This window comes from Pygoscelis adeliae, unplaced genomic scaffold (genome assembly GCF_000699105.1).
Source record: "Pygoscelis adeliae isolate BGI_AS28 unplaced genomic scaffold, ASM69910v1 Scaffold160, whole genome shotgun sequence".
Classification (NCBI taxonomy): domain Eukaryota; kingdom Metazoa; phylum Chordata; class Aves; order Sphenisciformes; family Spheniscidae; genus Pygoscelis; species Pygoscelis adeliae.
The window spans coordinates 5,781,875-5,793,001 of NW_008824035.1; the positions used below are offsets into that span (position 1 = coordinate 5,781,875).

General features: G+C 35.2%; 1 protein-coding gene across 1 annotated transcript in view; it reads right to left on the reverse strand.

Moving 5' to 3' along the window:
- Nucleotides 1–273: 273 nt before the first annotated feature.
- DNAJC10 (DnaJ (Hsp40) homolog, subfamily C, member 10) overlaps nucleotides 274–11,127 on the reverse strand; it is a 25,044-nt gene continuing 14,190 nt past the window's right edge. The window contains exons 14-23 of the mRNA XM_009332239.1: nucleotides 10,548–10,675; nucleotides 10,158–10,274; nucleotides 8,748–8,849; nucleotides 7,534–7,689; nucleotides 6,039–6,172; nucleotides 4,433–4,486; nucleotides 3,897–4,044; nucleotides 3,350–3,469; nucleotides 1,991–2,107; nucleotides 274–1,415 (exon numbers count right to left, since the gene is read on the reverse strand). Coding sequence (XP_009330514.1) covers nucleotides 1,404–1,415; nucleotides 1,991–2,107; nucleotides 3,350–3,469; nucleotides 3,897–4,044; nucleotides 4,433–4,486; nucleotides 6,039–6,172; nucleotides 7,534–7,689; nucleotides 8,748–8,849; nucleotides 10,158–10,274; nucleotides 10,548–10,675 — 1,088 coding nt within the window. The 3' untranslated portion in view covers nucleotides 274–1,403. The remainder of the gene's footprint in view (nucleotides 1,416–1,990; nucleotides 2,108–3,349; nucleotides 3,470–3,896; nucleotides 4,045–4,432; nucleotides 4,487–6,038; nucleotides 6,173–7,533; nucleotides 7,690–8,747; nucleotides 8,850–10,157; nucleotides 10,275–10,547; nucleotides 10,676–11,127) is intronic.

Below are 11,127 nucleotides of genomic sequence, written 5' to 3' on the forward strand. Positions count from 1 at the left end.
AAAGTCTACTTTATTAAAAAAATAGATGCAATACATTCGCTTTCTCAGATTAATACACTGCAAAAGCACAAAGCAATAGAGGCAACCCTGAACATAGGGAAGAAGCATTTGAATGTCTCAAAGTTACTAGAATCTCCTCCTTTTATTTCTTGCTGCCATCTTCATGAAATAAATTACTTGTAGATAACAATGTATTTACAAATGTATAATACTTGCACTACGGTGACTAGTCATGCCAAATCTAAATACATGGAGAGCAGGGAGAAAAGTCCATCTGACAAGTTCTCAGCAGCACTTTATTGAAAACATGAAACATTTCAATGTTGAACTCCTAAATGCAGCAGATGTTTTGTTGTCTTCTGTAATTTTTCTTGTCTATTTGAAAAGCTATGAAAAATATTACTCTAAAGAGTAGGAATTCTATTAAGATGTATGAGGAGACATTGCAATGTACAGTGTTCATTATTAAATTAAAAAAGGCACTTGCTATCCTGCTTGCCTAAGGATTATATAAAAAACCAAACAAACCAACCCCCCCCGAACATGCCTGCAGAGAAAGGAAAAGTGGTAATACCAAAAGAGGTTAAATATGTCCACAGAATACATTCGTATTTAAAAAGACAATAATAAAGTTATGACCTAATAACTTAAGCAGATGCTTCTATGGCATAACTTAAATTTTGAAAGTCAATGAAACACTGCGTTAGAAGTCCTTGATTTATTTTTTTGATTACTTAAAAAAGAAAATAAAAAAAACCCCAACAACCAAAGAAGCTCTTCAAAGTTCTGTTCATCCAGGCACCACCACCAGTGCCACAATACAGTAATCCACTCAAGGGCAGGAGCAATGTAATCCAATAAACATATCCTGCTACCAGTTCTTGATTTTATTTCTTAGCAATTGACTAGACAATAATGCAATCCCAAAGCAGAATAATCATCAGGTAAAACTGTTTGTCTTTCAAATAGACAATCCCTCATTGTGTTTCTGCATTGCAGAGTGGTTTGAGTGCATATTCAGCCATAGGCTGAGTGCCACATTCAAAAAGTGTTTGAAAAGAGACAGAAAAATACAAGGAACTAGTAAATGGGTAGGCAAAAGCGATACAGTCCACGTTTCTGGTCAACTCCAATGTTTGACTAGGAAGAAGGTAGTTGGTATATCAGAAGAGGGACATGCAGAATTCATTTGCAGAAACATTGAATGCCTCCACCGAAACCAAAATGCTTTCATCTCCCCACAGGTTAAACAGAATTCATACAGTCACATATGCCCGTGAACTCAAACTAGTTTTCACCTCTTTTGTCCTGTCATGAATGTAATCTGCCTTATATTTTCCTCATGGTGTCTTCTACATTCACAGCTTCAGAATATTTTGAATTGCATCTACCTCCAGTACCACTTAGAGTTCATCCTAGTGACAAGAAATTAAACAATTAAGTTATTCTGAAAGTACAAATAAAAATCAAGAGTATTGGGTTTTTTTCCTGTAATTTTAAATTTCTCTGTGGTACTCATTTTTCAACTGGACAAATGTTACTTAAATAGAATTCAGGGTACTTCTTAACAGCTGTGTATTAATGTCTTCTGAGTTAAGGCGTCAATCCCAATCTTGCACTAATCAGCCTCTGTAATTTGGTGCCTGCTTGCTAAATCTAGTCTAAGGATTACACTTAAGGATACAGTGCATCTCAACCATCTATCTTTAACACAGCTGTCCCATAGGTATCTATAAATTCTGCCATAAGCCTGGCCATAACTGATGTTGCAACTGCAGTATTTTCTGCTACATCTGTGGACATGGAGAACTGAGTTTGAATAAATAATAGTAACCAAAACAAGACTGGAAGTAAAACATACCTGCTACTATTTGAAGATAGGGCATTTAATACTTCACGGACAAAGAGTAAATACTAACATCGTTTTAAAGGGCTATTCTTTACAGTAACGTAAGTCTTTTGCAAAAGGCCCCACAATAAGTATTCTTACCTTATTTCTCGATTTTTTTCTTTTTCCTTTATTTTGAATTGCTTCTAATTTTTCATTCAAAAGGTCAGCAATACCTTTTGCATCTCTGCTGTCTATATATTCACCAAGAACACTTTTCTTGAAAATAAAAAAAAAAAAGAAATAAAAAATTGTGTAACATATTACCCATGCTCTACACTGAATAGAAAATCTGCTTACTTTCAGATAAAATTCAAGACGAATAGAGGGAGGAGGACAATGGCTCTGGTAAGTTGATTTATGATTCATAGAGGTATTTTTGTCTCCATTTAAACAATGCTAATTTTCTTTATAGTAAGAACTACTCTTAGCTGCTAGTTTTCAAAACTACACAAATTTTGAACTACACAAATTTTGTCTTGATCCTTAAAGAAACCTGAAGTACTTATGATTTTCTCACATTTATTCAGCTAAGTATTTAATGTAGATAGCCATTACAAAGTCTGCCACTTCATAATCTACGTTCATGAAATCTGTCAGTGTGGGTCGCTACTTTTGAGACCTGAAAAGCCATTACTTTTTACCACAGAATCACTGAATTTGATGGGATTGTGTGAGGAAGGATTTCTAGAACTTCCCATAAGAAATGAGGTTAAAAAAAAAAAAGTACAGTACAGTTAAAAGTATTGGCTTAACTATCAGAAGCATTGAATACTTTCCCTTCAGCATTAATACATTTAAAAAGATGACTACAATATTCTTGAAATTTAATAGTTTTACAAGAATAAAGGCAATTTCCTAGAACTATCTGGATACTTTTCATTTTTTTAATTTATTACTACTAATCTGTTAGTAGGAAATGTTTATCTCAACAGAGAGTCACATTAATAATGGAAATGGTTTGATAAGGTTTGAGACAGACCACAACTAAATACATTTTTAATCAATTTTCTATCTTAAAATATATTATTTAAGTCAAAATTATAATGAAATGCTATGATTACATTGAAAGAATATTTCTCCTTAGCCAAAATGGAGTTGTCCATATTTCATTTAGAGAGAGACTTTGCCTGCTTTTGGTAGCTGGTGGTGGAGTTGGTAAAAGTTGAAAAACATTTTGTCACGTGAGACCCCTACAAAATTAAACTCTAGTTCTGGTTAAGCCCACAATTTAGTTACTGTTCTATTAATTTACAATTAATTATTTTTCAGTAACACATTATTACTGTATCATTGTCCTGCTGCTTTAAATATTACTGAAATTGATTATTATTCTATCTCCTGAATATCTAAATAATGCACTTTAATACGTCAGAGAAATTGTCTCTTAGGTCTTAATGTAAATGAAATACATCTACTAACAGTACCTGCTCACCAGCGTACACAAAGGAGATACTTTACCTTTGTTCCTTGGTAGGGGTAAAACTTAACGGTAGGGTAGGCTCTGATGTCAGCAGTTTGACAGGTCTGAGCATACGTCTGACAGTCTACTTTTCCAGCTTTTACTTTTCCTTTAACGGTCTAAAAAGAAATGTTTATTAGAAACACATTAGTGCAGCTAAAAGTAAATGAAAAATGTTGCTCAAATCTCTTAAATATCTCAGAGTAGTTGCTTGCTTCTCAGACTGTTAACCTTGTATCAGAAGTCACTACGTGTTCAGCGGAGCACTTCTACTTGAATTCAGGGCACAGCACATCACATCACATCACAGTTCTAAAGGTGACCCCATCATAAGCTGAAATCTGTCTCAAAAGAGGGTCTGTGTGTGTGTCTGTGCAAGAGACAATACCCGCTGGCAAGTGGGACCTAAAAGTGTGGACTTTCAATGAGAAGGAGGATCATTGGGGGTATGCGATTTTTTGGATGACTGCTAAGAAATGAAGTGCTGATGAATTATATTTTAACCATTACAAGTACAACAATCCGCTAATACAGTTAAAAACCTACCCTTGCAAGGATCTCAAATTCAGGAGCAAAATTTTGGCAAGGTCCACACCAAGGAGCGTAAAAATCAATGATCCAGTGATCTTTTCCATTCAGAACTTTTTCTGTGAAACTCTGAGGAGTCAGGTCTACAGACACTTGTGGTAAATATCTGTGGAAAGGAAGAACAACAGTCATAATCCATTCAAAACTTTAAACATATCCAAATTCCATTTAGGCACAAGAAAGTTTCTGAAATTAAGAGTATTAGTAGTCTGGAAATCCCTACTTTACACATCGTATTATACGAGAATCACTTTTTAAAAGTGGTAGACAAAATAATAATATTGTCTTCAGAAAATGGGTGGACAGTAAAGGGTATGCTATTTCTCCACATTTTAAAAGCTTCAGTTAAAAGATGTGGAAACCTTAACATCTTAAATTAAGCAATACTTACACCTGTTTCTAATTCTTGATTTACATAGCATTTAAGTATTGATTTCTCCTAGCAAGCATACTATACAAGCGACTTGTGAACGAAGTTTAATGCAGTAACTTACCCCAATGCCCAGCCTCTCAGTGAATATGAATCTCTGTGCCATCCATTGTAGCTACTATAAAAAGATTAAAAGGAAAACAAAAATTCAGTTGCACAGTAGTTGGAATTATGTTGGGAAAAAAAACCCCAAACAACCAAAACCACTCTGTAGAGTGAAGATGACGAAATAACGAACTTAAATGCATATGTTTTACGATATATTTCTACCTTGCTTTCAAATCTGAATAAGTAAGTCTTGTTAATGCAATTCAAACATACAGAATTAAGGAGTAGAAGATGACAAGAAGAAAGAGAAGAAAATTCTATGTCAAAAGAGTAAGAAACTTGGTTTGGAGCACATAAGCTTTGATAGCTAGAACTATTTTGAATGAAGGATCTTTGGTAATAACTCCAGATAAAATTGCAGGCTCTAAGAAACATGAGAATTAAATTGAAATATCTTAAGATATTTTCTAATTGATGTTCATTCATTACCATAAAACAATTATTAATTGTATACATTTCCCTCAATTTGACAGTAGAAAAGCCAGGCAAAGTGGTTACTTGGACAAGGATTTATTATTTGCACTTTCAGGGCATTGCTTAGTTTTGAAATTCCAGTGAGAGGTTAGAAAAAAGATTAATTCAGGATTCATATCCACTAATTTACAACTTTATAACAAAGTATCTTTCAGTAGAGTTACCTTGTTAAAATCTGACTTGATAGTTTTTGGTGATCTTTATTTTACGAGAGAAATTTCCGTATTTTTGCAGGAAATAGCTGACTCATGATTAGGAATTTGGCACTTAACAGTCATATGCACTAACTTGGTTGTTTTCAACATGAAAAAAATAATTCTGCTTTTAAGAGAAACTTTATCGAGAAGAACCGAATAAGAACAAGCAGTCCAATGATGAAAGCTACTGAAGTCTGCTGTTACGCACTATGATGAAGAGGCATTACAATTTATTATCTGCCAGCATTTAATAGAACTTTCCAATTTGTAAAATAATGAAGCAACACATCTGCTATTTCAGACGGTTATCTATCTTTAAATATACATGTGCTTCCTGAAATCCCTGGATCTTCAAACAGTACTGTGAAATGGAGAGGACAGGCTGGTTTTGGCCAGAATTCATTTCCCATAGATTTGTTTTGTTAATGATTAATGTTTCCACACTAATGATACAATGAATGGGATGACTAGATATACAATGAAAAATTTTTGCAATGGTGCTAACAGACTGTTGGCAGGGAGGATGATCAGATGGCTACATCACTGTTCTCTAAAGATAAAGCTACAATCAATTAGGCCTAGTAGTATTTTTATATTATATGATTTAAATAATCTACTTTAACAGGCAATTAAAGTTAGAAAAATGGGCATTGAGAAAGAACAAGAAATAAAAATTAAGATTCCTGAGGCAGTCTCAGTTCAAATTACTGAAATGAAATGGCAAAATAAAATGACACTAGTTTGAAGTAACAAAGTCAATAACATCTAGGACAGTAATATCGTAACAGCCTATTTTAATAGCTGTAATGAACATTTTCTACACAACAGAAGAGGTAGATGCATCTTGTTCCACATCATCTAACATTTCCCAAACTGAAGTAAACTACTTACTAATAGTGATGAGCTGTGTTTGATTTTTGAGGAAAGAGTCTTATTTCAGGATATCCCCGAACACTTTCTTGGTGACAGAAAGAATAATATTTTTGACAATCCACACTGCCTACACTGATTAATCCATTTAACATCTGAAAAAAGAAGAAAACCTCCAATCAAATATGCTAATCAATAATAGTACAATTTCAGTAATACTTCAGAATTTAAGGCTTAATCACTTAGTCGGGGGGAAAAAACCCAACAAAACAAACCAAGATTATCACAAGGCTTTCTTCTTTCCTGTAAATGGGTCACTGGTATCTCATGGGAGCCAGCCACCCAGGTACGTTCCCATCGTGCACATGTATTTTAGTATAAGCTGCATGCACATGGCTCATGAGGCACCTACCTTGCCTCAGAGGTACATATGAGTGTGGTTATTTAGTATAAGGACTGCCATATTACCATGTTTCATGTCATAGGCTCAGTAATAATGACAGATTGTGGTACAGCGCAGATGTGCTATCAGCTGCACAGCTGGCCTGTGTCTTGAACACACTGTATTTGTTGCAAAGGCCCAAACCACCTGGCACAGGCAGGGAAGCTGATGATTACTGAATGTGTATTATAGAGCTAATAATACTTCACAGATGTTTGACCAGAATATAGAATCCTGGCTAGAACTCCTAGTCCGGGTGAGTTCTAAATGTCTGAAAGTCATGGACTTGTTTCAAAGCCCTATTTTTGTGCCCAAAGTTTCTAGTTCAAATTCCTGGAAACATGTCCAGGAAAACCCAGATGGTTGTCAGTAAAGTAATATTACCTTTGCAAATGAGAGAATGACCTTGCAAAACAAAAACAGCCTCCCCAGTCCCAACAATTCCATATTGAAGTATGTGTAATTCAGCTAACTGACAATCAGCCTTAAAGTGTATGGTATTTAACATTTATTTACTTTCAGTGAAGAAAACAAGATCTCAGAAAAAAATCTTCCTAATATAGGAAATAATGAAGATTTGGTTCAATAAGATTGAACCCCTTTAATCTTAAATTCAAGTCAGAGGTTTCACCAAGGTCTAGGTGCTGAGAATAAATACTGAATACTGAGAATAAAGTGGCAAATTATTTCAACCAATTCTTATCTGATTTATGGATAAATATTTTTTTCATATTTTGTTTTAAACAATGCAGAGCTGTTGTCTATATAAAGCACTAAGCATCAAGGAAAGTTAGTTATTCTAAAGTTTCTTAGATCTTGGAAAACACTTGTATCGACAGGAAAAACTGGATTACAGTATCAATGTACTGAACCTTTTAAAAAAAAAAAAAACCCACACAACTTTGTATTTGAAACAATATAAAACTGTCAGGTAGGAATTCCCTGTTTTGCCCGCAATATTAATCACTAGACTTTCTCAGTTGACAAATCTCTATGACAGCAGTTGAACCATCTCAGTAATTCCATGGAATTCCATGGACACAAAAGCAGAAAAAACATTTGAAAGTCATTTACCCTGGCCATTTTTTTCCATTCCGGCATTAAAGCCTGACAAGGTCCACACCAGGGAGCGTAGAAGTCAACCATCCAGATTTCCTCTCGTTTTCTTCTCTGAACTAATTCAAGAAATGTCTCTGGTGTTAGGGAGACCACCGATGGATTCCTAAGATCCTAAAGTAAAGACAGTTTATAGACATATACTTTGCAACAGTAAGTTATCCCATATCTAGCGCCGTCACATAAAACAGACTGCACCAAACTCTGAGAATGTCCCACTTCTAGTGAAATTTGCTTGCTGCTGTGGTAGGGAAGACTCCACACCACCGAAAGGCATGGAAGCATCAAAAGTCATCCCTTGAACCTAACAATCGTATTGCCTAATTTGCCGAGAAGAGCTATAAAAAAAAAAAAATACAGCCAGGCTGCAAAAGGGAGGTTTTCTGCTGCTTCTCCATAAAGGGAGGCAAAGGGCAAGAAAATCATCTTACCTGGCCAGAACAGGCATTATGATACTCAGCCACACTACTTAGGCTGGGATGCAGAAGAACACATATGGTGCACTAACGGCCTCTGAATATCAACTGAAAAAGCCTGATCTCCACCTGTTCCTGCATGTGTGCTCTTAAACCTGCTTTTTCTGGGCTGCCTGGCAAGAATGAACAGTCTCTTCAAAGAGTGGAAAATAGCCTGTGGATCTAGCAGTGAGAGAAACTGAATGCTGTAGGAAAGATGAGCGCCAGAACTCTGGCAGCAGCAATGATGAGTACCAATGATTTGCAGTTCTGTGAGTTATGAAAGTTCAAGAAACAGCTGAGAAGTGTGGAGAGCAGCAAGCTAATTGACAAAAACGTGAACCTCCACCTATGTCAAGGTGTGCACATGAGGCATTTTCACCTTAATATTACAGCACTTCATACTTTTAATTCCTTTATCCTCTCTGTGAGATAGAAATCATTACTATTACTTTGCAGATTGGAAGGGATCTTAAGTTATTTGCTAACGATCTCAAAGAAATTACTTGACAGAGTAGGGAAATTAATCCATTAGGTGTCAAGTCGCTGACTGACAGTTGCTGGATCACTTTTCTTGCCCAAGGTTTTTTCACTCTTTATCTTACTAGTCTAATTAATTAAAAAAAAAAAAAATCTTAGAATCTTCCAACTGAAGAACATGTTTGTGGATGAGGTGCATGCAGAGCATGACTGCAACAAGGATTATAATTTACGTACCTCTATAAACTCCAAGATCTGCTCAGCAGAGTGATGTCCTTCATATTCATGAACATCAGACTGATTGAACACAACTGTTGTTGGATAAGCTCGAATATTATGCTAACAAAACAGACAATAAGAAATTGCAAGCGATTACTAGGTTTCTTATACTTTCCCTTAACTGCCGTCGGTATTGGTGGCTCACAGCTGCTAATCTATCCAGTTTGTACAGTACAACTGCTCAGACTTACATGCTGATGGGAGCTCGAAACCATTACAAATCAGTACAGAAAAGATGCCAATTGCATTCAGAGATGGCATAGTTTGTTCGGAATTTAAAAACGAGACAGTAGTTCTTTTGCCATGCTCCACAAATACAGGAATTAATCCACAGGCCTTCTAAGCATTAAGGTTAAAGCTATTCCCAGTATTCAGGTGAAAACACTTGTACTGTATGAATAACTGTATTGTTTACTGTTGAACACAGATGCTTCCATGATTCAAATTCTCAGTGTGTAAACACATCTAACTAAAACTTTTAAAAGCTTGTTCTGTTTTGCTCATTTTTCATGTGTTTTAAGACATTCACATTTTGAAGATAAATACAAACATTCTAACATAAAAAGCTCTTGTGAACAATAAAATGTGCAGTTGCAGAAAAGCTGTCAAAATGTAGTATTTTCTGGAATTCGGGAAAAATGATGTCAATAATTTCTACCATGATAAATTCATTGAAGCGAAAGTTAAGGAAACTTAAACATGGAAAATTGGGCAAGATTTTTTTTTTTTTTAAATTTGTCATTCCATTACTATATCTTTAAATAAGTGTAAACTGATAAGTAATAAACTTTCTTTTACTTTGAAATTGATCCTGCGCTTCTTAAGAACTACAAAACAAAAAGCAAAGTCAGTTAGGGTGAACTGAATTAGAAGTGGTTTTGCAGACAACCTCAAAAAGTGTTGTATCAATATAAAACTTGTATTTTTAAGTATTTTACTGTTTTTTATCCTCCTATGTGAAGAACAAAAAGAATGCATGTATGTATCTATATGCTCACTAGAAAAAACTTTCTGGGTCTGCTTTAATTCTTTTTTTCTCTTAAAAAACCCCAGGAATTCTTAAATTCTGACACTTCCAGACTCTTCCAATGACACCATGAAATCAGAGCAAAACGTGACCTGTATTTTGCATTAATATATTTTCTGTCGTGGTTACATAGTTTACTACTTTGAAAAAATTATGATACAAGTGTCCTGTCTGGTTTACTACCCTTTAAGAAAGTAATATTAAAGAACAAGCATTGCTGCCCCCATGCCCCCATCCCCAACTAGAAGAAAATAATATTCTTTGAAAGGATTTTTTATATTTATATTTATTTTTATATATACATATATATATGGGGGGGTTTTTTGGTTCCTGCAGCTTACCATGTTGCAAAGCCCTTCATGGACAGTACAGTCTAGTGTTCCAAATTTAAGCTGACCATAAAGATGTTTCGATGCTTTTCTCAGCTCTGGTAACAAAGCTCGACAAGGAGGACACCACTGGAAAACAAAATGCAAGTAAGTGCAATTGCTTTCCCCGCAGTTGGCTCTCAGGAGAATGCATGCTGTTTGAGATGAATAATATGCTGCTTTGACAACGGACTCCACTAAATACAAAACCCACACAGCCTAGGAACTAGTGCTGCCAAGGAATGAGGAATTACAATACCATCTCATGATGCTGAAGGACACTTTCAAGTTACTGCTAGTATTTTGTTACATAGTTACATAACAGATTTCAGAAGAAGGGAAATACAGATAGTAAATATTTACCGGTGCAAAGAAATCCACAAGCCATGGTTCCTTTTCTTTGTCAGGAAAATTCTGAGGTCCCAGTGTGAAAACATGAGAATTGACACTTTCTTTGGCAAATGCAACAATGTCATATAAGATCTTCTTTCCTTCAAAGAACAATGTAGAAAGGAAACTTTATTTTTCCCTATGAGAGAGCTCATTAAAAAAGTCAGTGATAGCAACAAGAGTCCTTCAGTTCCCTTGACCGATCTTTAAACATGGCCCACTTAAATCAGTGGAACAGGTACTGGCTTGCTTTTTCTCAGGAAGACAATGTTAAACTGTCCAAACCTACATAGGTAAGACATACTCTAGGTGACAGTTGATATTTGGCTAAATATTAAACTGGATATTTACCTAATATTAGCCAAATAAATGTTTTATCCAAGACAAAACATGTTTTTGTCAAACAGAATGAATGCTTTTTGTGGTTGGACTACTGGCTGTTTTACCATCTTACTCCTGTTTGTTGGAATTAAAAAGTTACTGTTCTAGATACACTTGCCTTGGCAAAGATACTGACACAGTAAAGACTTCAAGCAAAATAAATGATACTGCT